A 26,605-nucleotide genomic window follows, 5' to 3' on the forward strand; every position below is an offset into this window, starting at 1 on the left:
CGCCTTTCTTCAAATCCTTCAGTGTCTGGAACTTCTGCAGAACAAGGTGTGCACAGTCATCATTTGTGTAATACAGCTTTACAAGCAGAGCAAAATCCTGCATTGAGACAGTCATGGCGAACATTGCAGGCGCGAAAGGAGGAAAAGCCGTGTACCTCGTGTGTTTATACCAACTTCAGTGGGTCGTGCGCATGACAGGTGTTTTCATTTACATATTCTGATACGTACAGTGCCATCTATTGATCAATTTTCACATTATTTATTTTTTCTGCCATACATTTTCCCCCTTCTCCAATAATATTGTGTTGCAATTTGACGTCATTCTGACCAACGGTGTTATGTGTGCAGTGTTTTGAAAGTTTAACTTTAATTACAATCACCCTGTATTATACTTCTCTATGTGAGTGGTACCTTATCTGTAAATAAAATGAGAGTTTTGAAGTGTAGCTCTTCTAATGTAGCACGAGGGTATTGTAGCCCGAGAACTCGTGCACGCTGCAAGTGGAATGGAAAGAGTGATTTCCCATGCAAGTGTGACCCCACAAGACCACTGTTACAGTTCCCTGCACATTTGACATTTGTTTCGAGATGTAAAATGCTCTTCCAATAACTTACATCGATAATGACATATCCACTATGTGGGTGTTCGTCATTTTTGAGTGAAGTTGAAAGGCGTACCCACTTTGATGAGTTTAGAATTTGGTACTTAGCTTATTCTTTTACTAATCTCATTCACTTTTCTCCAGGATATCAATTTTTCAATGAGTTTCATCAGTACAAAGAAATTGTACTACTTCATCTGGGAGACTCTTATGTACAAGTTATAAAGATCATTTCACTTTAACTCGTGTGTCTTTTGAAACAACTCTTTAACAGTGAAGTATAACATGTCTCTTCATTACAATTCAGTTTCCAAGACTTTCTGCCTTTGTTTTACAACAATTAAAATATAATGTCTTCTCACACGCTAAGACACAACTTATCTTAAGACAACTAAAATGTCACTGTTCTGTCTCTTCCCACATTGCATGAGCAGGCCAGACAGAGATACCGTAATAATGTACATGTAGGCTGAAGAGTTTAGTCATTTGCAAAGATATTCAACAAAGGTGTTTAAATTGTTCTTACATAAATTGACACGTAAACATTACAAAAGGTAGCATCAACATGTATGCGGTTGACTTTACTAAAATGGGCATATTTGTTAAATTTGTGTCTAGTGAAATGGTAGTTCACAAGCCATAAAGATTGTATAAAAATCAAAGTTTCTATTTTCTTTTTCTAAATTTTTTTATTTTTTTCACACACAAAGTTACTGGTACGCACCAGTATCAGAGATTTCATACTACATATTAGGCTCGATTACAAGACAGGTTTCAATCTTCTGTTCGTCACAGTATCCCCTCCTGCGTATCTGGTGTATGAACTGTGTTATGTCTGTCACGATCCTTAGTCCTCGTGGTATATCGTTCCATGATTGGGAGTTGCTGAAATAACTTGCAGAAAACTTTTTTCAGTAAGAATGTGATGCTGACGATCTTGTGCTGCTACAGTTTAGCTGACGGTGTATTCACCAGACGGGTATTACGTACACTGAACAAGATCCTTAGCATCACATTCTGGGTGAAAAAAAGTTTTCTGCAAGTTATTTCGGCAACTCCCAGACATGGAACAGCATGCCACGAGGACTAAGGATCATGACAGACGTCACACAGTTAATACACCAGATATGCGGGAGGGGATACTGTGACAAATAGAAGACTGAATCCTGTCATGTAATTGAGCGTAATACTTAGTATGAAATCTCTGATACTGGTGTGTATCAGTAACTTTGTGTATGTGGGGGGGGGGGGGGGATTAAAAAATAAAAAAAAATAAAAAAAAAAACTTTCTAAAAAAATCAATCTTTATAGCTTATGAACTACTGTTACACTGGGCACAAATTTAACATCTGTGCAGTTACATTAACAAAGATATAAATATGCCTATTTGAGTAAAGTCGACTGCATACATGTTTATGCAAACTTTTGTAATATTTTTGTGTCAATTTATTTAAGAACGATATAAACACTTTTGTTGAATATCTTTGCAAATGATTAAACTCTTTGGTCTACATGTACATTATTACGGTATCTCTGTTTAGCCTGCTTGCGTGATGTGGGAAGAGAGAGAGCAGCCACATTTTAGTTGTCTTAAGGAGAAGTTGTGTCTTAGTGTAAGAAGACATTATATTTTAAATGTTGTAAAACAAAGGCAGAAAGTCTTGGAAATTGAATTGTAATGAAGAGATTTGTTATGCTTCATTGTTAAAGAGTGGTTTCAAAAGACACATGAGTTAAAGAGAGATGTTTTTTATAACTTGAACATAGAGTTCCCCAGAGGAAGATGTACAATTTCTTTGTACTGATGAAACTAATTGAAAAACTAATACCCCAGAGAAAAGGGAATGAGACCAGTAAAAGAATAAGCTAAGTAGAAAAAATTTTAATTCATCAAAAGATGACGAACATCCACATAGTGGATATCTCATTATCGATGTAAGTTATTGGAAGAGCATTTTACATCTCAAAACAAATGTGCATGGAACTGAAGCTGCCAAAGGCATTGACAATGGTCTTCTGGGATCACACTTGCATCAGCAATCACTCTCTCCATATCACTTGCAGCGTGCACGAGCTCTCGGGCTAAAATGCCGTCATGCCACCTTAGAAGATCTACACTTCAAAGCTCGTATTTTATTTACAGATAAGGTACCATGGACATTGCCGTTGGTGGGGAGGCTTGCGTGCCTCAGCGATACAGATAGCCGTATCTGGGTATCTGTTGAGAGGCCAGACAAACGTATGGTTCCTGAAGAGGGGCAGCAGCCTTTTCAGTAGTTGCAGGGGCAACAGTCTTGGTGATTGATCTGGCCTTGTAACACTAACCAAAACAGCCTTGCTGTGCTGGTACTGTGAACAGTTGAAATCAAGGGGAAACTACAGCCGTAATTTTTCCCGAGGGCATGCAACTGTATGGTGAAATGATGATGGCATCCTTTTGGGTAAAATATTCCGGAGGTAAAATAGTCCCCCATTCGGATCTCCGGGCGGAGACTAATCAAGAGGACTTCGTTATCAGGAGAAAGAAAACTAGCGTTCTACGGATTGGAGCGTGGAATGTCAGATTTCTTAATCGGGCAGGTAGGTTAGAAAATTTAAAAAGGGAAATGGATAGGTTAAAGTTAGATATAGTGGGAATTAGTGAAGTTCGGTGGTGGGAGGAACAAGACTTTTGGTCAGGTGAATACAGGGTTATAAATACAAAATCAAGTAGGGGTAATGCAGGAGTAGGTTTGATAATGAATAAAAAAAATAGGAATGCGGGTAAGCTACTACAAACAGCATAGTGAACGCATTATTGTGGCCAAGATAGACACGAAGCCCATGCCTACTACAGTAGTACAAGTTTATATGCCAACTAGCTCTGCAGATGATGAAGAAATTGATGAAATGTATGATGAAATAAAAGAACTTATTCAGATAGTGAAGGGTGACAAAAGTTTAATAGTCATGGATGACTGGAATTCGGTAGTAGGAAAAGGGAGAGAAGGAAACGTAGTAGGTGACTATGGATGGGGGGTAAGAAATGAAAGAGGAAGCCGCCTGGTAGAATTTTGCACAGAGCACAACTTAATCATAGCTAACACTTGGTTCAAGAATCATGAAAGAAGGTTGTATACATGGAAGAAGCCTGGAGATACTGACAGGTTTCAGATAGATTATATAATGGTAAGACAGAGATTTAGAAACCAGGTTTTAAATTGTAAGACATTTCCAGAGGCAGATGTGGACTCTGACCACAATCTGTTAGTTATGAACTATAGATTAAAACTGAAGAAACTGCAAAAAGGTGGGAATTTAAGGAGATGGGACCTGGATAAACTGACTAAACCAGAGGTTGTACAGAGTTTCAGGAAGAGCATAGGAGAACAATTGACAGGAATGGGGGAAAGAAATACGGTAGTAGAAGAATGGGTAGCTCTGACGGATGAAGTAGTGAAGGCAGCAGAGGATCAAGTAGGTAAAAAGACGAGGGCTAGTAGAAATCCTTGGGTAACAGAAGAAATATTGAATTTAATTGATGAAAGGAGAAAATATAAAAATGCAGTAAATGAATACAAACGTCTCAAAAATGAGATCGACAGGAAGTGCAAAATGGCTAAGCAGGGATGGCTAGAGGACAAATGTATGGATGTAGAGGCTGATCTCGATGGGGGTAAGATAGATGCTGCCTATAGGAAAATTAAAGAGACCTTTGGAGAAAAGAGAACCACTTGTATGAATATCAAGAGCTCAGATGGAAACCCAGTTCTAAACAAAGAAGGGAAAGCAGAAAGGTGGAAGGAGTATATAGAGGGTCTATACAAGGGCAATGTTCTTGAGGGCAGTATTATGGAAATGGAAGAGAATTTAGATGAAGATGAAATGGGAGATACGATACTGCGTGAAGAGTTTGACAGAACACTGAAAGACCTGAGTCGAAACAAGTCCCCGGGAGTAGACAACATTCCATTGTAACTACTGACAGCCTTGGGAGAGCCACTCCTGACAAAACTCTACCATCTGTTGAGCAAGATGTATGAGACAGGCGAAATACCCTCAGACTTCAAGAAGAATATAATAATTCCAATCCTAAAGAAAGCAGGTGTTGACAGATGTGAAAATTACCGAACTATCAATTTAATAAGTCACAGCTGCAAAATACTAACTCGTATTCTTTACAGATGAATGGAAAAACTGGTAGAAGCCGACCTCGGGGAAGATCAGTTTGGATTGTGTAGAAATGTTGGAACACATGAGGCAATAATTACCCTACGACTTATCTTAGAATAAAGATTAAGGAAAGGCATACCTACGTTTCTAACATTTGTAGACTTAGAGAAAGCTTTTGACAGTGTTGACTGGAATACTCTCTTTCAAATTCTGAAGGTGGCAGGGGTAAAATACAGGGAGCAAAAGGCAATTTACAATTTGTACAGAAACCAGATGGCAGTTATAAGAGTCGAGGGGTGTGAAAGGGAAGCAGTGGTTGGGAAGGAAGCGAGACAGGGTTGTAGCCTCTCCCCGATGTTATTCAATCTGTATATTGAGCAAGCAGTAAAGGAAACAGAAGAAAAATTTGGTGTAGGTATTAAAACCAGTGGAGAAGAAGTGAAAACTTCGAGGTTCGCCGATGACATTGTAATTCTGTCAGAGACAGCAAAGGACCTGGAAGAGCAGCTGAACGGAATGGACAGTATCTTGAAAGGAGGGTATAAGATGAACATCAACAAAAGCAAAACGAGGATAATGGAATGTAGTCGAATTAAGTCGGATGATGCTGAGGGAATTAGATTAGGAAATGAGACGCTTAAAGTAGTAAAGGAGTTTTGCTATTTGGGGAGCAAAAATAACTGAAGGTGGTCGAAGTAGAGAGGATATAAAATGTAGACTGGCAATGGCAAGGACAGCGTTTCTGAAGAAGAGAAATTTGTTAACATTGAGTATAGATTTAAGTGTCAGAAAGTCGTTTCTGAAAGTATTTGTATGGAGAGTAGCCATGTGTGGAAGTGAAACATGGACGATAAATAGCTTGGACAAGAAGAGAATAGAAGCTTTCGAAATGTGGTGCTACAGAAGAATGCTGAAGATTAGATGGGTAGATCACATAACTAATGAGGAGGTATTGAATAGGATTGGGGAGAAGAGAAGTTTGTGGCACAACTTGACTAGAAGAAGGGATTGGTTGGTAGGACATGTTCTGAGGCATCAAGGGATCACCAATTTAGTATTGGAGGGCAGCGTGGAGGGTAAAAATCGTAGAGGGAGACCAAGAGATGAATACAGTAAGCAGATTCAGAAGGATGTAGGATGCAGTAGGTACTGGGAGATGAAGACGCTTGCACAGGATAGAGTAGCATGGAGAGCTGCATCAAACCAGTCTCAGGACTGAAGACCACAACAACAACAAGGTACCATTCACAGAGAGAAGTATAATACGGGGTGATTATAATTAAAGTTAAACTTTCGAAACACTAGAAATAAGACCACTGGTCAGAATGACGTCAGATTGCAGTGGAATATTATCGGAGAAGGGGGAAAACGTATGGAAGAAGAAAAAAAATATTGTGAAAATTGATAATAGATGGCGCTGTACGTGTCAGGATACGTAAATGAAAACACCTGTCATGCGCACGACCTTTTGAAGTTGGTATACACACACTGGGTACACAGCTTGTCATCTTTTCATGGCTGTAATGTTCACCATGACTGTCTCAATGCAGGATTGTGCTCTGCTTCTAAAGCTGTATTGTTTTCCATCATTGTGTGGAACAGTAGGAAGCCATATTACTATCTACGTTTTTCACTAACTCAGCAACATTGGTCTTCTGCTCAGGCCTGCACAACTTGAAATGATGCATATGGAATGACTCTTGTTGGAGACAGTTGCAAGTGCCAAGTCTGACAAGAATATCATAGTCGGAGGGCCAGAAACAGAGTTGAACCCAGCCAACATAGCTTACACCACTGATTGCTGACTGCTCACCACACAAGCAGTATGGCCTGTATCTCAACGAGTATTAGTTCATAGGTATAAGTTTATAGAACACTACTTTTTTTCCAATTTGTAGTCATTATTGTCTTCTCTCTTTCTTTCTCTCTCTCTCTCTCTCTCTCTCTCTTTGTCTGTGTGTGTGTGTGTGTGTGTGTGTGTGTGTGTGTGTGTGTGTGTGTGTGTTCCCTCCCAGTTATTTTTGATGTGTTTTGTGACCTCACAGGTTTCCTCAGCCTTCCTGAATAGCAGTGTACTTCTGGGTGGCTCAGCTGAATTCTGTCCATTTTATACCCAATATTTTGACGACTGACCCACTCTTCTTCTTCAGGTGCTGCGAATTGTGCCGCCTTGTGTAATTGCTGCCTGAGCTCCAACCACACTGTGAACTGTATTTGGTCTCATGCCGCTATTCGTACCCGATTGTGAGTCGACTCTTGATGCCCACTGTGTCTTTTGACTTTCCCGAGTTTTTCAAACTGTGCGCTGTTAGGTTAAGTTCACATTCTTGCAGCTTTTCGTAGAAATGATAGATGATAGCCAGCAAGATCTCACTGAATTGAGTGTCTAGCCCCAAACCTTGTTAAAATTAAGGTATCTATACCCATTTATTAGTTTGTCTGACGTCTTTGATTCAGTAGTCTCCTTAATTACATTGCCTCAGAAGCTTGGTGTTTGCACCACGATACTCGTCTGGTGATGAGTGTATTTGAGACAGTGCTTGGCAACCATCGATTTGTACAGTTGTTTCAGTCTGGTGTATCCGTGACGTTCCTCGAACCTCTCATCAACTGTTCTAATAGCTTGCACCGTGTAAGACATTTGTGTGGAATGCAGTACACACTTGGCTCTCAGAGACCTAGAGCGTCTTTAACATTACAAAGAAGACTTTTTATCTTTGTTGACGATAGTGAAAGACACTGAAATCCATATTTCTGTAGGAGTCCCCAGTCACTCCAGATACTGGGCCAGTGCGAGGTAGATACGTGATTCTTAGTTCTCTTTTTCTGTGTGTCTCAACCTCTTTCTTTTGCAATCTTGATGTTGACTGCAAAGCCTGTTGAATGAGTCTGCATCCCTTAGGGAGACTGTTCGAGGGTGTGTAATACTTTCATAAGCCACTCCTTGTCTGCTAGTGTAAAGAACTTCATAGACCAGAGTCTTCAGCATCAATTTTGTCTGTGAGGAGTGGTGACAGCTTGAGGTGTAGAGATATAAAAAATTGTGTGCATGTTTACTATGTACACTGTGACCCAGGGATTTTGCCCAGTTTTGTCTTAACCAACAAATTAAGGAAAGATAGCCAGCCTCTTTTTTCTAAGCTCTGTCATAAATTTTATATAAGAATGGATATAGTTAAGATATTCCAAACACTCTTAAAGGTTTTCCTTTCCATGCGGTCACATGACAAACATGTCATGCATGTAAGAACAGATTCATTGGTTTGAACTTTGCAGATTCTAGTGCCTTTGCTTCAAAATGTTCCATGTATGGATTTGTGACTTCAGGCATAAGGGCTAACTGCTGCAACACCAACAGTATGTTAATAATAATTTGTGGCATAAAGGAAAGAAGTTGATGTCAGAATATGCCTAAAAAGTTATGTGAAACAATTGATTACTTCCAAGGATTTACAAAGTGGGACTATTGTGAAGAGGGAAACTACGACGGGGCTGAGTTTCCAGAAGTACACCATTAATTCTATGAGTGTTACTAGCAATGTAAGCTGTCTTGTTTACTAGCAATGTAAGCTGTCTTGTCTTTTCTGTTCACTTGACCTACACTCCTTTTTCTGTTTAGATTTTAATGTGATTTTTCTGACAAGAATTGAGAAGAGGTGATGTTGTAACCTCGTTGTGACCTTGCTATCTATGACAGTCTTTACAGCTCAGCATACAAAAACTCAGTCATGTTGAGCATAAACTGTACCTTGTTCACTTACAAACATTTGTTTCTTTTAGATCCTCTTCGAGCCATGTGTGCCAGACGCATCTCTAGTTTTTGGATGTGGGCTGTTCGAAGCACCAAAGGCATATGCCAAAGTGATGAAAACTCCACACGAAACTTCGAACACAGAAGATATTTTACGCTATGGCATACAAGAGAAAGCTGTCCCTTCATGGATAAAGGCATACAAAGTGGAGACAAATACAGTTGTCGATCCCAGCAACTTTGAGCAGAGTGATCACCAGCGCATATCAGCTGACTTCAGTGAGAGGAGACCAGATTTCGAGGAGTTTGAAGAGCGAAGTGCTGAGAATTTTTCAGGAAGGACCAGTTCAGGGCCCGTTGGGGCAGGGAATATGTGTGTGGGACAGAAGACGGGGGACGGAACTCGTAAAGCCGATCGACTCGGGTATAAGAACTCGGTTGCAGTGCAGGAAATGAGAGAAAGAGGTGAGTCATTTGGAAAAAGCACCACCGATAATTTCCTCGGTTCTGACACAGACCCGTTTGCAAAAAAATACCAATATGGTCTCAAAAGGAGCAAAGTGACAAATTCTCAGACTCGTGTTGAGATGTCTGATCGGCACTATGCTGAGCTGCAGGAAGGCACTGCTGCAGTGCCACATAAGCGTCTCGGGGATGTTGTGGACTGTACGGGACGTCCCACACAGGATTTGCCTGACATTACGGGCGTCCAGTGTGACAGTACCGTTTCGGCGACAGTCACTGCACCTGGAGGAGAGATACAGGGTGTGGAGGAGGAGCGTGGCAGCTTTCCACCGGGTCACTCGGACCGACAGGGAGGAGTCGCTCGCTACGTCGATTCGTCCGATCGGGTCGCACTCGGAGGGGCGGGGTACGTCGCCTTGGATGTAAGTGGCCTGCGGGTACCCCAGGCTTTCGACTTTCAGAAGGAAAGAGAAAAATCTACAGGGCCACACAAAGGTTTTATTTCGTCAGACTGCAGCCTAAGTGACGGTTCTCCTCTCAGTTTGGGAAGACACAGACGGAAGTGGAAAAACAAACTGGTGAAAGAAAGTGACCCGGGATCAGTTCCGTGCAAAAATCTTGGAATAAATGTGAGGGAGAGAGAACTCCTCACAGTCGGCAATTCTGAAACGCGCGACAGTCCCAGGCGTGCAAAGAGGGGGAGCTCCGCGGGATCGCCCCTCACGGACTTCGGAAATGCACGCACTGTGGAGGGGCTCGGAGGGTCGCGGGTCCCAGTGTTGGACCCTCTTATAAGGGCACTGTTCCACCTGCAGAACCGCCACACAGAGCTGCTGCTAAAGCTGGCGGCAGATGTGGGTGAGGTGGCTCACAAGCAGAGGAGGATGTTTGACGTCTTCCAGAAACTGCAGAGTGCCTTCTGTGACAGTGGCACCCGGACTGCCGCCGAGGTGCCTGTGGGGAGTGGCGGGGTCCAGAGGAGGCACTGCGACAAGTGCACACAGACGAGCTGTGACGGTGGCGACCGGGTACCAGTGGCTGTGACGGACGCCTGGACGCAGTCGGGCAGTACGGGAGGCACGGAGGGTAGCAGTTACAGGGCAGGTCATCTGGAAAGTGGGGTCGTGGCTGTGACTGAGACTGAGAGCGGAGGCTCGCACAAAACACGTGAAGGTCTCGGTGGAGCAGTGTGTGCTGTGAGTGAAGGGACAGGACATCTGGCCGAGAGTGGAACCTGCATTGGTGATAGGTATGTTTTCCTGTTATCACTGGGTATCGCATGAATTTTAAATGTATTCATCTTTGCATTTTGTGGTAGAGATCCCGTACACACTTTGTCATTTGTTGTGACGTCTCCATTCAGTTGAATACATACACCATTTTGCTCATTGTCAGTCAAGACTTCATTTGCTTTAATGTTTGGAGCACACTCTCACCGAAGCGGTGGTTTAAAATACAATGTTTCCTGGATAGAAATGTGTTTTATTTTGTCTAATTTATGGAATAATTCTTGTGCTATTTTAATTTAAAGATTTAATTTGTTATTTAACAATGTAACAAAGAACACTACTTTAATTTCACACCAATAAAGCAGGTCCTGTGTAATTAGTGTTTTAAAAAGTGTTTGAATTACTGGGAGGTGCAAGGAAATATGTTTTGATTAATCATGTTATTAATCAAAATTATGCCATCATAAAACTATGTGAAATAAGCCCATTTAAATGATTTTTGAAGCAATGGTGTACAGTCCAATTTGACGATACACAGAAGTGTGAAATTTAAGATAATGGAATGCAGTCAAATTAAACGAGACATTGCCGAGGCAATTAGATTGTGAAATGACACAGTAAAAGTAGTCAGTGACTTTTGCTATGTGGCCAGTAGAATGACTGATGATGGCCAGTGTAGAGAGGGTATTAAATGCAGACACAGATACTCTGAAATAGTTAAATTTGCTAACATGGAATATAAATTTTCATCAGAAAGTTTGTTCTGCAGGTGTCTGTCTGCAGTGTAGGCTCCTACAGAAGTTTGACACCGACAGTAAGCACGTCAGACTAGGGAGAACAAAAGCTTCTGAAGCGTGGTGCTGACGATAATATGGGTAGATCAGACGACGAATGAAGATGTGCCAAAGGGAATTAGTGAGAAAAGAAATTTATGGCAGAAGTTGACTAAAGGAACGGATAAATTAATAGGACACATCCTCGGGCATCTAGGAATCATCAGTTTGGTAATGGATGGAGTACGAGGGTAAAGTAGCGAGTGACCAACGTTTGAATACAGTAGCAGATTCAAGTGGATTAGGTTGCTTTAGCTGTGCATGTCTCTTGGTATTTATTAGAGAGTCACATGTATAGTAAAAATTATGTACTGTGCCGGGTGATTGATCGATTTTGTTGTTTAATTTTTTAAAATTATTTTCAAAAGAATCACATGAATTTTTCACGGTTTTGTAAGGAATTGGGACGAGACAGTGTCTGTCTTCAGACTGTGATAGATAAAAAGTGGAGACAAGAATCATCACAGAACCTGTATAATTGCTGCCAAGTAACCATGTACAGTTGTCATTCATGCTGTCTTTCTTTGGTAGTTTACATCTTATTTGTGATTAATGTTTATCATTCTCAGGTGATTTTATCCGTAGCAATTAGTATTATTGACAATGTGTGGGGAATATTAAATCATCAGTTGCACCATGTGTCTTTAGGTATAACTATATTCTTATTTATCAAGAAATAGATAGTTACTTGACTGAGTTTATATGTTCTGCAATAATCCTTTGCCTCCTTGTTTTTTTTACTTACCGGAAGTCTGTGGAACATGGCCACGAGACTGAGAAATGGTTGTGTGACTGTTTGTGTAAAATAAAAAATGATAAAGACAGTATACAGCTGACGAGAGATGTCTCTTGCAGGTTGGAGACAACAGAGGTCAGAGCGAGGGTAGGCTCAGGTGCCACCTGGGGAGGCAAGGACTCTGGCAAGGCAGCAAATCCTGGTGATGTGTGGAGGCTTATAGGAGCCGTGCGGAGCATCGCTGCCAGGTACAACGAGTGTTGGTGTGGAGGGTGTCGTTAGTTGGTAGCACTACTACAGAAACCGTATAAACAGAATATGAGCTTGAATTGAATTATTTGTGCACGCCCATGTAATATATAGAGTTGATGCATAAGTTTGTAGTGCTTTTCCATGGGTCTTTGTGTATCTGCTGTGTTTATACAAAGACTTTAGTCTTATAATATATTCTCTATGACTACTTGCAACAGTTTGCTAACACTGGGTTAACTGTCTGATTCTGCAGCTTTTGATTCATGTGTTTTTGAGGCAAAGAACTCGTTAAGTCACGTTCAGAGTGCATTCCCATCCAGAAAAGAAGATCTTTGAAGCTTGTTCGATGGAGAGCAGAAAAGGTGAAAATCTGAGGGTGCGACATCAGGTGAATAAGGTGGCTACGGAATGACTTCCCAACCCAACTCCTGTATAGCGTTTTTCTTCGTCAGTCAAGAGGAATGTGGACGGGCATTACTGTGGCATAGCATCACTTTTCACAGTGTTCTTGGTCATCGTTCTCAGATTGCATGTGCAAGATGTCTCAGTTGTTGACAATAAATGTGAGCAGTGATGGTTACATCTCAGGGAAGCAGTTTGTAGTGCAACACCATCACTGTTCCACCAGAAGCATAACGTTATCTTTTCTGGAAGCGTGCAGGTCTTTGTACGGGGAGTTGCTACTTTGTTTGGGCTCAACCATTTCTCACCACCAGTGACAATATGGGATAGGAATGGTTGGTGTTGTTCACAAGCCAAATGATGACGAGCAAGCAGAGATGAACATACGGCCACCCACTGATTTTTATGATTTTGACTTAGAGCATTCGGTACCCGTACACCCAGTTTTTGAACATTCCCCATTGCATGCAAATGTCACATGATGCTGCAGTGATCACAGTTCATCACATTTTCCATTTATCGAGTGCACTGGTGTGGATAATTGTGAATTAATGCGTTTAAACAATCTTTGTCAAACCTTGAAGGTCTTCCTGAATGTGGAGAGTCACTGATGTCAAAATGATCCTTCTCAAAATGAGAATAGCATTTTCTTCCCATGCTTTATCCAATGGCATTATCCCCATACACAGTGCAAATGTTTCTGGCTGTTTCCACTGCTGTCATCCCTTGTTGAACTCAAACAAAAGAATATGTGTGAAATATTCTGATTTCTTCATTTGGCACTCTATAAAATAGCGTCCACAGCTTCACTTATTTGGTCGAAATGACAAAATGTATGTAAACTCAGATAGCAACATTAATTCAGTCAATAAATAAAACCATAGCAACTGGAATATAAACATGCGAAACAAAAATGCTATGAACTTATGCCTCAACCTGATAATAATAATAATAATAACTACCAATGCCGGCAGCTTTGCAAGTGTAGCATTAAGTATCTACAGCCAGACAACTTGCCTGCCATAATGAGAATAAATGATATACACAAACCTTCGTCATGATTTAGTCTGTGCTAGTGAAAATTGTATAAAAAAACCCCACAGTAGTTCTTGAGAGTTATCTTCACAAACAGACAGAACAATATGATTTTGGGAAGGGGGGGGGGGGGGGGAGGGCTTTAATTCAATAATAGACGTATAATACTTGAGCAAGCTAGTTTCCATAGCAGATTTGGCAAACTTCAACATAGTTTTTTCTGCAGAAATTAAACAAATACTGGATGCCTCTATGGTAGATTTAGTGAATTTTGTAAAGGCCTTGGACTGAATTAGCTATCGAGTTGTTGTGTAAGCCATAGCTGAGTGAGGGGTTAGAGGTGGCTTATGGTAAAGCCCTGTAGCACATATACAAAACCTAGATCTTTCATTAATGTCAGAGAACCTACTTGGGACTTTCCAATCAAAGAGGAGTAAAATAAGGTGAGTTCATCTTTCCTAATCTGTTCTGTCATACTGGAAATGGCTGTGATGAAATTAAACTGGAAAGAAAAATGAATTTTATTCAGTAGGAAGATAATTAACAACCTGAGATTTAACAGTAGACATTGGGCACTTGGCAAACAGTTTTGAAGAACTACAGATGTCGGTATTGCATCTCGCCTCGGAATGTGAGGCAGCTGGACTGAACTAGACCTTTCCTAGACAGAAGCTATGCCTAATAAGTGGAGAATGGTAAGAAATGTACAGTTTAGAAATACACTACTGTACACTTCCAGCGACTACATCTATGCCGGCCAGCTCATAAATACGACTGGAGACATAATATCTGAAATGTTTCGACACATTGATCTATGCTGGCAAGCATTTGGAAGACATTCAAGTATCTTCAAGTGAAACTTGGTAGTAAAACTGAAAAAATCGTTTGTGTCCAGAATGTCCTCCCCATGTTGACTTTCAGCTGCTAGGTCTGGAGACTTCACAAATACACCATGAAGCATGGAAAGGTTGGGATCACCAGAAAGGACAAAAAGGAGGACAGAAGGCATCAGATACATTACTGACATCAAATACATCCTGGATATAATAGGTACCGTATTTACTCGAATCTAAGCCACACTTTTTTTCCGGTTTTTGTAATCCAAAAAACCGCCTGCGGCTTAGAATCGAGTGCAAAGTAAGCGGAAATACTGAAAAATGTTGGTAGGTGCCGCCACAACTAACTTCTGCCGTCAAATATATGTAGCACTACACAGACACGCTTTGCAGGCACAAAAATAAATACTGGCGCCAAAAACTCTGCGTAAGTAAATAAATTTTAAAAAAGGAGGAAGTCGAGCTTTTTTTCTCCGCCCCGAGTTTCGACCACTGCATTTTCATACGTTATCCAACGAAGTAAATGCAAATTCCGTATTCTTCATCTTCGAATGTAGCAGCATTTCAATGTACTACGAAAATCCGACTGGCAAGACTGTTTGGGATGTTTGTCAATATGGCCAATTCTATGTTCTGAATTTTTTCCCACCTGTGAGAAGAGATGGTTGCTAATAGGAACTTTTATGAATTGTGACTCACATGCAGTATTCTCTTTACCATAAGAATAATCCGAATATAAACATTTTTCCATGTATTCCTTTGTGTTTGCTGCTGTCTCATTTAAATCCTGTCTGCCTAATAAACTACGAAACTAGAGTGAGACAACAGCAAATGCGGAAGACTATACATATTATGTCACGTTTATATTCGTGTTATTCTTATGCCTAATAGTGATATAGTCAGAAGTGAAGCATGGCAATTGACTAGATTTTTAAATCTAAGATGACTAATTTCTGTGCAGAATGTAATGTACTAAAGAGGCGCCTGCAAAGATTGTCAAACGGCGAAAAATTTTCACTAAACTCTTGTTCAGAAAATCTTCTATCATATGCAGTCTATTATTTGGTTCTTGTTGATCATTATCAAAGAAAGCAGCAGTGTAAGTAACAACAAATAGCGTTCTCTTGCCATTGTTTCACTAATGAGAGAATTCCTCTCTCTTTTTTTTTTTTTAAATTGTAAACGGCGGTAGTGTGCACAAAAGCAAGCTATGCCGCGAGCGGCGACAGGTCGTAAACATCCAATATCAGAATAAGACAAACAATGGATGACACAGTACAGTAATGCATTTTCAGCTTGGAGTGACGTAAACACCTATAACAAAGAGAATGGCACTTATCAGATCAAAGAAAAATAAGCAATCAATTCAAACCAGACGAAGCACGTGAAAAAGGTAGGGAACCCGTATGAATACGGACGGAGCGAATGACGCATAATGGCTACCTGGTAAAGCTTAACTGCTAAGCTTACGACTCGAACCAAACTACTGTAGCTGTATCGTCATTCATTCGACCTAAATTGTTTCTCATATTACTGTGGACCAACTTTGTTTCGATGTGGAGGTGCGGCCTAAAACTTTTCTCTTCCCTTGAATTTCGAGTCTCAAATTTCAGGTGCGGCTTAGATTCGGCAAATTTTTTTTTTTTCCTTGATTTCGAGTCTCATTTTTCAGGTGCGGCTTAGATTCGAGTAAATACGGTACTGTGAAATGGCAGTGGGTTGGCGTGTTGCCGGAAGAATAATGACTGATAGATGAAGACTGTGCTGGAATGGAATCCGAGAGACAGACCACAAGGAGGACCGCCAGACTTATGGGACAAAGGCCTGTTGACGTTATTGGAGCCAGCTGGCAGAATATTGCCCAAGGCTGTTGAAGTTGCAGACACCAATAAGCTCAGTACACGAATACCACATCATTTAATAATAATGATGATAATAATAATAGTAGTAATGGTGATGTTGGTGAATAGTAATATAAGGTATTACAACAAATGAAGTCAGTTGTGCAGTATCCATGTTCTTTCTGTTCATACAATTGAACAACTTTTGGTCCAGGGACATCTGAATTTATGTCTTGAATGAGGTATCTGACTACAGATAAAGAAATCAATAAATAACAGGCTAAAGGCAAATGTCAGAACTGAAAGTAATTATTTATGTGCAAGTGATAGTCATTCTGTAGCCTTCAAAAGTCTGAGAATATGTCAGACGCACATGCGGCATACAGCAACACTAGTCAGATTATTTAAGTTTGTGTTTGTTGTGCGTGTGAGTGCAAAGCTAGTGTGTATTTATACTAGCTGTATGGCAAGTAATGTGCATGTACTCAGCCTCGTATACATAAACTCTGCAGTAAGGAAAAATAAGGATCAAAGGTGTATGGAAAGACATGCCATATTTAAATAAAATTTGGAAAGGAGTAGGTAGTAAAGTTTATACTGGATTATATACATCAATAGAGCAATTAATATCTTTTTGTGACCAATTGATGCATTTAACAACAAAAAATTTGTTTCTCATGTTTGTTCTTTATGAGGGCTGATGATTGTCAAGGTGATGTGTTTTGTAAGAATGGACCCATATTTCTTCACCCCTCATTCAGCCTGCTAGTTGGCAGAAAACCATCCTTGGATCCCGTACTGTGAATACTTTCGCTTCTGGCATGAAAACTGTGGACCTTTCCACAACATTGAAAATAGTTGTCTAAATTGCAAGCTCCGTTACTGTTGCCCAGGAGGTCTTTAAATGATTCTAGCCCACTATCAGAGATATGTATATCACTCTTTGCCTTTACACGTGTCTGCTTGTGTCTGTGTGTGTGTGTGTGTGTGTCTGTGTGTGTGTGTGTGTGTGTGTGTGTGTGTGTTAGTGTTTCTATCAACATACCAACACTTTCGTTTGGCAAGTTACATCATCTTTGTTTTTAGATATATTTTTCCCACGTGGAATAAAAAATATCTGAAACAAATAAAGATAACCCCTGATAGCCACTTCTGAAAAGTATACTGACAACAAATTATGACTAGTGCTAACCTCCTCGCACTCATAATTATGCAAATTACTTCTGAATTATTTCATACAGATTTTAAAAAAAATTTGGAAAAAAGCCAGCTTTCCAAAAAAATATATGTATAGTTTAGAATCTAGTAACTGGTCATTGTGTTGTGTTTTTCACTGAGAAATTGTACTATAATTGTAAAACTCCCTCATTCCAGATTGTAGCAAGAGGTTTTGACTATGATGTGACGTGCAATCCAAATAGCTAACCAGTCACTAACAGCTGCCTATATACTGGCAGAGCTTATTTTTGTTTTATATACAACATGGAATTTGGAGAAATTTCGCATTTTTGATTCCAAATATTATGACTACATTATTCTTTTATTTTGTTTTTAAGTGTTTAGGGGTCCACTGGCAGAGTGTTACAGACTTTTGCACCAGAATATAAAACTCCACTCTTAATATTAGAGAACGAGGTATGGCCTGTACAAAAATTGTTCGTACTTGTAGTGTTGCGGTTGTGAATTGCTGAGTTGGTTCCAAATTGTCTCTTATTATTAATCACAAAAATTTATTATCATGTAAGTGCAGGAGTTCTTAGGCCCCTGAAGAGGCTTTGGCAAGGTGTTTGGTTTCCTTATACGCAGAATATTCTTACTGCACACTTGTGTAAAATAAATAGTTGTTTGGTGTTAGCCGCAGTGCCATAGGACAGAAGTGACCGAAAGTATGCGGAATATGCCAACAGTACTGTCTGCAGGTCAGCACAATGAGAGAGGTTTCTACTTCTCCATCTATACTTATAATGTTATTAAGCTAGTTTATATTTTACAAAGTACAAGCTAGCACATACACACTTCACAATTTTTGGCAGTGACAGCAGCTTTTCAGGGCACTTTCACGAACTAGCTCTGACTGACAAGTATCACAATATTTGTTTTGGTTAAATTGTTTTGATATAACACTACAGATTGTCTAAAGTATACTCAACCTGCCATGTCAATTCAGGATGAAAACTCGTAAATTCAGGATAGAACCTTGCCCTTTTGAGGATTGCCTCCATTGCCTGAGTCAGGAGTAACTGACTGTCAAAACTACTACTGTGGTGACACATAGCAGAGAGAGAGCTTCTGATTGCTTGATAATTACATCGTGCTGTCGCAGATGATGTCACTGTCCAGAGTGGTGGTTCCATCACTCCTGCCGTAGCATAAAAATTGCGACGCATGTTGCTGGCTCTTCTCTGCATCGAGAGCTTGCTTTTGTGCACCACTAAGATTACACCTGTTGTCAAGATTCGAGGTTGTCTCACACTTTCTTATTTCCATGGCCTCTTTAATTACAGAATCGAATTATGTGGGAGCCTGAACAATATTTTATGTTTGTTTGTGGGGCTCTGTTCAGTAACAGCAGATCTCTCCAGTTCTCAACTTTTAATGTGCCATTCAAGTTCTGCACGGCAGTCGGAAATGGTGCAAATGGACTGATTCATGTAATTGTATCCACACTTACAAGTGATGTTATAAATCCCAGGAATCTTGAGTCTGAGACTTCTTAGGAGGTCAAACAATAGATCTGATACGTCATCTTCCCAGGACTCTGCCTGTTTTGCTGAATGTAGCACTGCAGAAGGGAAGGAATGCAACCAGTTGATCATCATATCAACCAGTTGATCATCATATGATTGTTCAATATTTTCACGTTTCCTTTGCTTGGAGAATGCTGACTTTATATCATGTGACTCATAGCCACTCTTTCTTAATGCTGGCTGCTAACTAGATGCCAACTTTTATACTTAGATGCTAATCTAAGTTCCATTGTGGAGATACTACCCGGGTGACAGCTAAGCATGAATTTTTTACACCTAAGAGTGGACACTGACACACAGGTATTAACAGATTGAATTCTAGCAGCCAAATGACTACTCAGTAAGGGGTGTATAAAAACAGGCATGTGAATAAGTAACATCATCAGTAATTACATTTCACTTCATGATTATGTAAGATTCAAATTTACTTATGGGGTCAACCAATTGAGCCCAATGGTAGTTTTAATTTATTTTAGACTATTAGAAAAGTATTAAAGGTAGAAGTCAGTGTGTTTAACTTTAAAGCTTTTCTATTTGTGTGTTCTTATGTGATGGATTCCTGGGTTGCATGTTAAATTCTCATGTTTGTAATTTCTCTAATTTACTCAATTTCATTATTAGTGGCTTATTCAGATAATGAAAGGTATCTTGTTCAGAAAAATTAGGACAGCAAAAGCGTAGCATCAGATGAAAGTAAATGAACTTGAAGGCTCAAATAACGAAAGTACTCCTTATGTCAGCAAAATTTCAGGACAGGTTTTTTTTTTTTTTTTTGTGAGTTTGCAATGCTATAAAGGAACAAATGTTATATTACCTGCAGCCTTGAAATGACCTTGGCTGTGCAAACTCACTAGGTTGCACGGCTGTGCTTAGCAACTCATTGTTTGGTTTCTTGACACATCAATTACTGTGACATGATGGGTGCTTATGGTGAGCAAAGAGTGAACATTAAGTTCTGCGTTAAGCTCGGGAAAACCCGTAGTGAAACGTGGGCAATGATTAAGTGAGCATATGCAGGTGAGGCACTTTCAAGATATCGTGTTTTCAAGAGGCACAAAAGGCAGAGATGAACGAGTACCAGGTAGAAGGACTGGTGGCATGCATAAACACGTTCAGAGCGCACAGGGACAGGTACAAAAGCACACGTGTTAACACATCCAGAGCATTTAAAGGATTAAGGAAGTCCAATCCCAATGTTGGATTTCTGCCGAGTATTAACTGGGTAAAAGCTACTTATTCTTGGGAATAAGCTAATATTGGTAACAAGAAATGATAGTAAAGAATATCTATATTAAGAGGCCAGTGTCAAAATACCCAGGCTAGTGAACAGGGGTTGACAAGGGGTTCATGAACTCACACCACTTATTTCCCGTTTCTGAGCCAAAAATATCCATTTAGAATGGGAAGAGTTACCCCAAAATGTAATACCATACGACATAAGCGAATGAAAATAAACAAAGAGCCAATGTTGCTCACGACGTCCTTTACTACCGAGCTAATGTCATTAGCAAACAGAAATATTTTGCAATTACCTGTAATACTATAGGGCATATCATTTAAATAAATAAGAAACTGATCAGATAACCATCCCTGCAAACTTTCATCCTCACGAAGCGTGCCTTCAAACCACTCGCAGTACTCCGTCCTTCAATCCCTGTCGTCGTCATTCATAAGCAGCGATCTCGGAATGTACACTTCCCAGTTTGGCGGCCGTCGGAAATGGTTGTACGCTTGAATGGCTTAGCCTGCTTTCATGTGCACCCTGCTTCACAGGTTTTTGAGGTGGCTTATTAAAATGTTGCCAAACAGCAGTGCTGGGATCTTAACTTGTTGATGTTTTTGGTCGGCCAGACCTTTCCTTACCCACATCCTGCACGGCACCATCAGCTTCACATTTATCCCGAATATGATAAATTGTTGCACATGTTGTGCCTGGGTTCTGTGCACATTCTGCCAGTGTTGTTGTACCTCCAACATGTTTTCATACTTCCACTACCACTTCAGTACGGCCTTGCATTGCTCGAATGGCGATCTTTACTTCATTCGGTGCTGCACTATCATCTGCTGGAAAACACTTGCCAAAATCTGTTGAGAAAATAATATACTTTGCCACCATGCAAAATAGCAACACTATGTCATTTTGTTCCAAAGATATTAACTATCGGAGAGTGTCTACATTTTTCTGGACCCCTCTGTACAATTCAGGATTATATAGCGCCTTTGGAATCATCAAAGTAGTGCTATTTTGTAAACATATCTTATATGTGAAGAAATGGAATTTTGTTATATCAGTTTAGGCTAGGGTCAGCGAGTGTCACTAGCGGTCGATTAACTTTGCTCTAATAATCGATGGTCGGCTATGAAATTGTAGTACACTATGCAGAATATTTTCTCCTCAGTATCTGAAAATTTGTACAATCTGCTAGGGCAATTTGTTTTCAGGGTTGAGGAGTCTGGATCGAAAACGAGACATCCCTCCGGGGAGGCGGGCACCGGCAGTGACGAGGCAGAGGAGGAATGTGGTGACCGCTCGAGGCAGGTGGAGGTGGCTGGCCTTGTCGCAGCCATGCGGAGTGCTGTGTTGAGGTGAGTGGGGGCGAGGCAGCCGTGGCTACTGCCACTGTATTCTGCCTGCGTTGACTCTCGACTGTCACGAGTGGGCACTTTTATTTACACACCAGCCATGGGATCGCATTTACACACCAGCCTTGGGATCGCATGAGCTGTGACTGAGGTTCTGACGAGCAATGAGTGCAGACTTTACTAATGATTGAAGAAAAATTCACAGTCTCTGTTTTCGACAGAAGTGTACGATAATTTCTCGACACTACTGATTACAGAGAATAGGAAACAAGTCGTACAAACATTTTGAAATGTCATTGTTTTAGTTGCTCCTGTAAATAAATGTCTACAAACATATCAAACTGTATTTAGAAGGCAGTACTCAGAGCATTTCTACTTTATCCTTGCTGTCTCAGTTTCTTTCAGAGTATCAGATATAGCCGTTTTCACTGTTGAAATAATTTTCACTAACCCTTTGGGCACGTCTGCATCAGTTAGCCGCAAGATTTAGTTTTCTGTTAGTGTCACAGATAGAGTTATAGTTGGAGGCATGTCGAAATACATATTTGTCATTCATTACAGCTGTCACCACTTACTACATTTGCGCAATTCACGCTAAAAGCAATTTGGTCGCTATTGTTTGGAAAGTGGATATTGTGTTTACAGTGTGTTTGCTGCTATGCACCTTGTAATGTAAGTCCTTTCTATACTTACGTTTTTCTCACTTCCCAAGGCAATCTTTCTATTATTTTATATAATGGAAGGAAACATTCCACGCGGGAAAAATTATATATAAAAACAAAGATGAGGTGACTTACCGAACAAAAGCGCTGGCAGGTCGATAGACACACAAACATACATACAAAATTCAAGCTTTCGCAACAAACTGTTGCCTTATCAGGAAAGAGGGAAGGAGAGGGGAAGACGAAAGGAAGTGGGTTTCAAGGGAGAGGGTAAGGAGTCATTCCAATCCCGGGAGCGGAAAGACTTACCTTAGGGGGAAAAACGGACAGGTATACACTCGCACACACGTACATATCCATCCACACATACAGACACAAGCAGACATATTTATGTCTTTAAATATGTCTGCTTGTGTCTGTATGTGTGGATGGATATGTGCGTGTGTGCGAGTGTATACCTGTCCTTTTTTTCCCCCTAAGGTAAGTCTTTCCGCTCCCGGGATTGGAATGACTCCTTACCCTCTCCCTTAAAACCCACTTCCTTTCGTCTTCCCCTCTCCTTCCCTCTTTCCTGATGAGGCAACAGTTTGTTGCGAAAGTTTCTATTATTTTAGTATGTAATGAATATTTGAATTGAATCAAAGTTCCTATATGCAACTTGTGTTACTTTTTAAAATCTTTGATATTGTCTTGCAACAATATCTTACTGTTCTAAACATTTGTATCATTTGGTCTCATAAAAGTATGGAAATGGGGGAAAAAGAAGACATTTCACAGGCACTCTCAAATTTTATGTCCTAAAGACTAGGAGACAATATTACAGAAATTGTCAGAAGAATTATTAGATCATGTGAATCACAGTTACAAGAGGAAGTTATTGAAAAAGAAAACCACAGCAGTAACTCCGAACAATCAACAGAGGAAACAGTTTGTAGGAGCTGATCATTCATTTGCTCCTGGGATTCCTGAGCCCGGGACTGGAAAGCACCGCTGTTTGGTCACCATAAACTGTATGCATGCTTCACCGATCACCGTGGCAGTGGAACAATGTGTGTGACAGGGAATGGGAATCGTGGCATGAACACCCAGGTCATGATAACGGAATAAACTTCTATTAAAAGAAAGAAAGAAACTGTAAATCTCAAGGTGTGCTGCGCACAGATGAGATGCATAGCAGTTGACTTGTCACAGTCGTTAACGGACAACCTGGGGGGACCCTGCCGCACCTCAGTTGTATAATGCTTACTCAGCCGTGTGGGTCTCAGTCTGAGTGGACCCTTATTTCCCCCGCTACTCATGGGATAAAAATGGAACCCTTGGAGATTTCTCCTTATTGTCCCAATGGCAAGAGTGGGCTGCTGGTAGGTACTAACACCCAATCAAATAAGAGGGGTCATGTAGCCACTCTTCCAGACATGGGGGCTACACAGAATTTGTGCACGAATAGTAACGGAATGCATGCTGCAGGTCAGAATGTGTTTATAATTGTGAAACAGAAAGAGGGCAGTTTGGAAAAAGTTTCGCCTTTTTATGCTCAAGAAGGTTTGGAGCGCATTACTGGTTCAATGAAATCCGTCAAGCGATTGTGTAATGATATGCTGTTGGTTGAAACTGCTAGCTCCCAACAATCAATATGCCTCCGGAAAGATAAAGGCCTTGTAGAATATGCCGTCGAAATGGAGCTCCGCAATACCTTGAGCTATACCAAACGTGTTGTGTTGTGTAGAGATCTGGTAGACATACATAAGGAGAAATTGAAAGATGAGTGGGCTCAAGAAGGATCAGCAATCTGCTGAATATGCTGAAAAGGGTGGATGGGAATCTGGTGAAATCTGACTCCTTCAATAACATGAAACTCCCAGAGCATATCAAGGCAGGTTTTCTTCATCTAAGTGTACGGCTGTATGTCCCTAACCCACTGCACTGTTTTAAATGTCAGTATTTTGGTCACACACCTGTGGCAAATGTAGCCAATGCCTTGATGGCATTGGCTGCTCCTCCCCTCCAGAGTGTGTAAATTGCTCTGGGGATCACCCTGTCTGGAGTAGGGATTGCAGTGTCTCCCTTGAAGAGCGAAAGATACAGGAGATTAAGATTTTGAAATGCATCCCATACGGAGAAGCCAAGAACATCTATAAGGCCAAGCAGCCTTCCACATTCACATCTTTTGCATTCCCCTTAAAAAGCATAGTTTGACAGCCAACACTTCTTCACAAATGGAGATTGCTAGTGTCAGCACTAGTACCTGCATGTGTCACTGTACTTGTCAAGTAGTTTCAGAGCTCATAGCCCCTCCGAGAACGCAAGTGGAAGCCACGGTTACCACCACTGCGGAGCTTGTGGTACCTCAAAAGGCAGAGTCTTGTAAAAGTCCAGCTCTGCCTCTGCCACTGTTGTAGTCCCCAGAAAGCCCTTCCAGGTCAAGAAAGCAAACGGACTCGAACCGCAGTCAAAAACAGGTGATAGACTGTCAGACCGAGACAATGTAATTCAACTTGATGGCTCTGCTGCTTCTGCTTCAGAGCCTACGGACTGCGAAGTCTGCCCGGGGCAACCATCTTTCCCCAAAGCTGAAACTCCAATCATTGTCGGCTCCCCACCCCAGTGGAAAGGCGGAAAGACAGGGTGAAAGTCCAAACACCATGATAAATGGCTCCCATACTACAGCGGAACATGAATGGGTTCAGGACTCTTGTGGAGGAACTGAAACTCTTGGTGCAAGCACAGCCCCTGTGCTTGTGTTTACAGGAAACACATTTCAAAGCTAATGATGCCCCTGTGCTATCGTGCTATACCCTCCACCGTGAGAATGACCTGATTGGGGAATGAGCTGAGGGAGATGTTGCTGTGTTTGTCAATAACACACACTACTCCTCTGCTCTCCCCTTAGTTACTGATCTAGAAGCAGTGGCCATTGCAGTTCATGCAAGTCCGATGATCACTATCTGCTCTATGCACTTGCCTTCACAGGAAACAATGGACTCTGAGGCTCTCGCAAGCCTAATTGAACAACTTTCTCACCCATTTCTCCTACTGGTTGATTTCAATGCCTGCAATGTATTATGGGACTTGCACTTGACTTGCCCCAGGGGTCAAGTGTTGGAGAACATCATGATGTCTCAGGAGCTGTGCACTGTCAACATGTCTCGTGCATTTCTCAGCTACTCCTGGGTCATCTTCAGGCATCGAACTGTCTTGCTCTCCAGGCCGCGCACACTAAGCACAGTGGGAAGCAACTGATTACTTTCATTCCAGTGACCACTTCCCACAGTGGATCCACGTACCGGATGGAGGATTGCTGTAACAGAAGCCACCAAAATGGATGATTAGCAGGACTAACGGGGTGCTGTTCAGCCAGTTGGCTGTGTTTGAACACCGTGACAGCATCCTGGAATAGGTGGATCACATCATGCGTGTGATCCGTCATGCCACTGACCTATCCATACCACAGTCTTTAGGTCATCTTAGGGGGTGACTTGCACCTTGGTGAACAGATAAGTGCCGTTCAGCCGCCTGGGAGAGGCATGCGGCCCTTCAACAGTTTAAATGCCTCTCGACAGCAGACAACCTCACAGCCTTTCGAGTTGAGTGCCGAGGCTTGACTCGTCATTATGGAGAGCGAAAAAAGGTCGTGGGAAACGTTCCTGGACTCCATCAACCGTTCCACTTGTTCTACAAAAGTGCAGGAAGCCATCTGGAGGATTTCCAATAAACATAGTCGATTATTGATAGCAGCGGTACTGAAAAAGGGGTGTCTCCAAATGGCACCCAGAGCCATCGTTCAGATGCTGGCTGACCATTTTGCAAAAACTACAGCCGATGCAAGTCAGGATCCAGCATTTTTTCGCTACCGTGCAGCTGTAGAGAGGGGCAAGTTGGACTTCAGATCCAACAGTTTTGAGGCCTATAACTCTCTATGTGGGAGCTCGAAACGTCTCTGTCTGATACTCGTGACTCTACATATGGTCACGACCAACTCTGGTACCGCATGCTTCGACATTTGCCAATATTGTGAAAGGAAATCCTCTTAAAATGTTTTAATCTTATCTGGCAGACAGGCAATTCATGGAGGGAGACAATTCTGGTACTTCTCCTAAAACCAGGAAAGGAGTACACATCTCCCAGTAGTTACAGGAATGTCACCTTAACGAGCTGTGTAGGAAAGACTGGAGTGAATGGTTAACTGTCGTCTAGCCTGGCTGTTAGAGACCAGGCAACGCCTTAGCCACTCTAATTGTGGATTGGGGAGATTTCGGCCCTCCATCGACAACCTGACCGTACTAGAGGCGGCTGTTCAGCAGTCTTTCCTACATACCCATCACTGTGTGGGTATATTCTTCGATATCAGAAAGGCTTTGATACTACTTTGAGAAACTGTATTATTGCACAACTGCATCCTTGGGGATTTCATGGTCACCTCCCCATCTTCATAGGATCTTCCCTGTTTCAATGGTTTTTTAGGACCCTAGTTGGTGACTC

At 41.3% G+C, this 26,605-nt stretch overlaps 1 protein-coding gene across 1 annotated transcript in view; it reads left to right on the top strand.

Annotated features, from left to right (window-relative positions):
- Nucleotides 1-21,471, top strand: part of LOC124553475 — a 38,696-nt gene extending 17,225 nt beyond the window's left edge. The window contains exons 4-6 of the mRNA XM_047127332.1: nucleotides 8,535-10,219; nucleotides 11,888-12,016; nucleotides 21,324-21,471. Of these exons, the coding sequence (XP_046983288.1) occupies nucleotides 8,535-10,219; nucleotides 11,888-12,016; nucleotides 21,324-21,471 (1,962 nt within the window). The remainder of the gene's footprint in view (nucleotides 1-8,534; nucleotides 10,220-11,887; nucleotides 12,017-21,323) is intronic.
- Nucleotides 21,472-26,605: the final 5,134 nt, after the last annotated feature.

Source organism: Schistocerca americana, chromosome 11, assembly GCF_021461395.2.
Source record: "Schistocerca americana isolate TAMUIC-IGC-003095 chromosome 11, iqSchAmer2.1, whole genome shotgun sequence".
Classification (NCBI taxonomy): domain Eukaryota; kingdom Metazoa; phylum Arthropoda; class Insecta; order Orthoptera; family Acrididae; genus Schistocerca; species Schistocerca americana.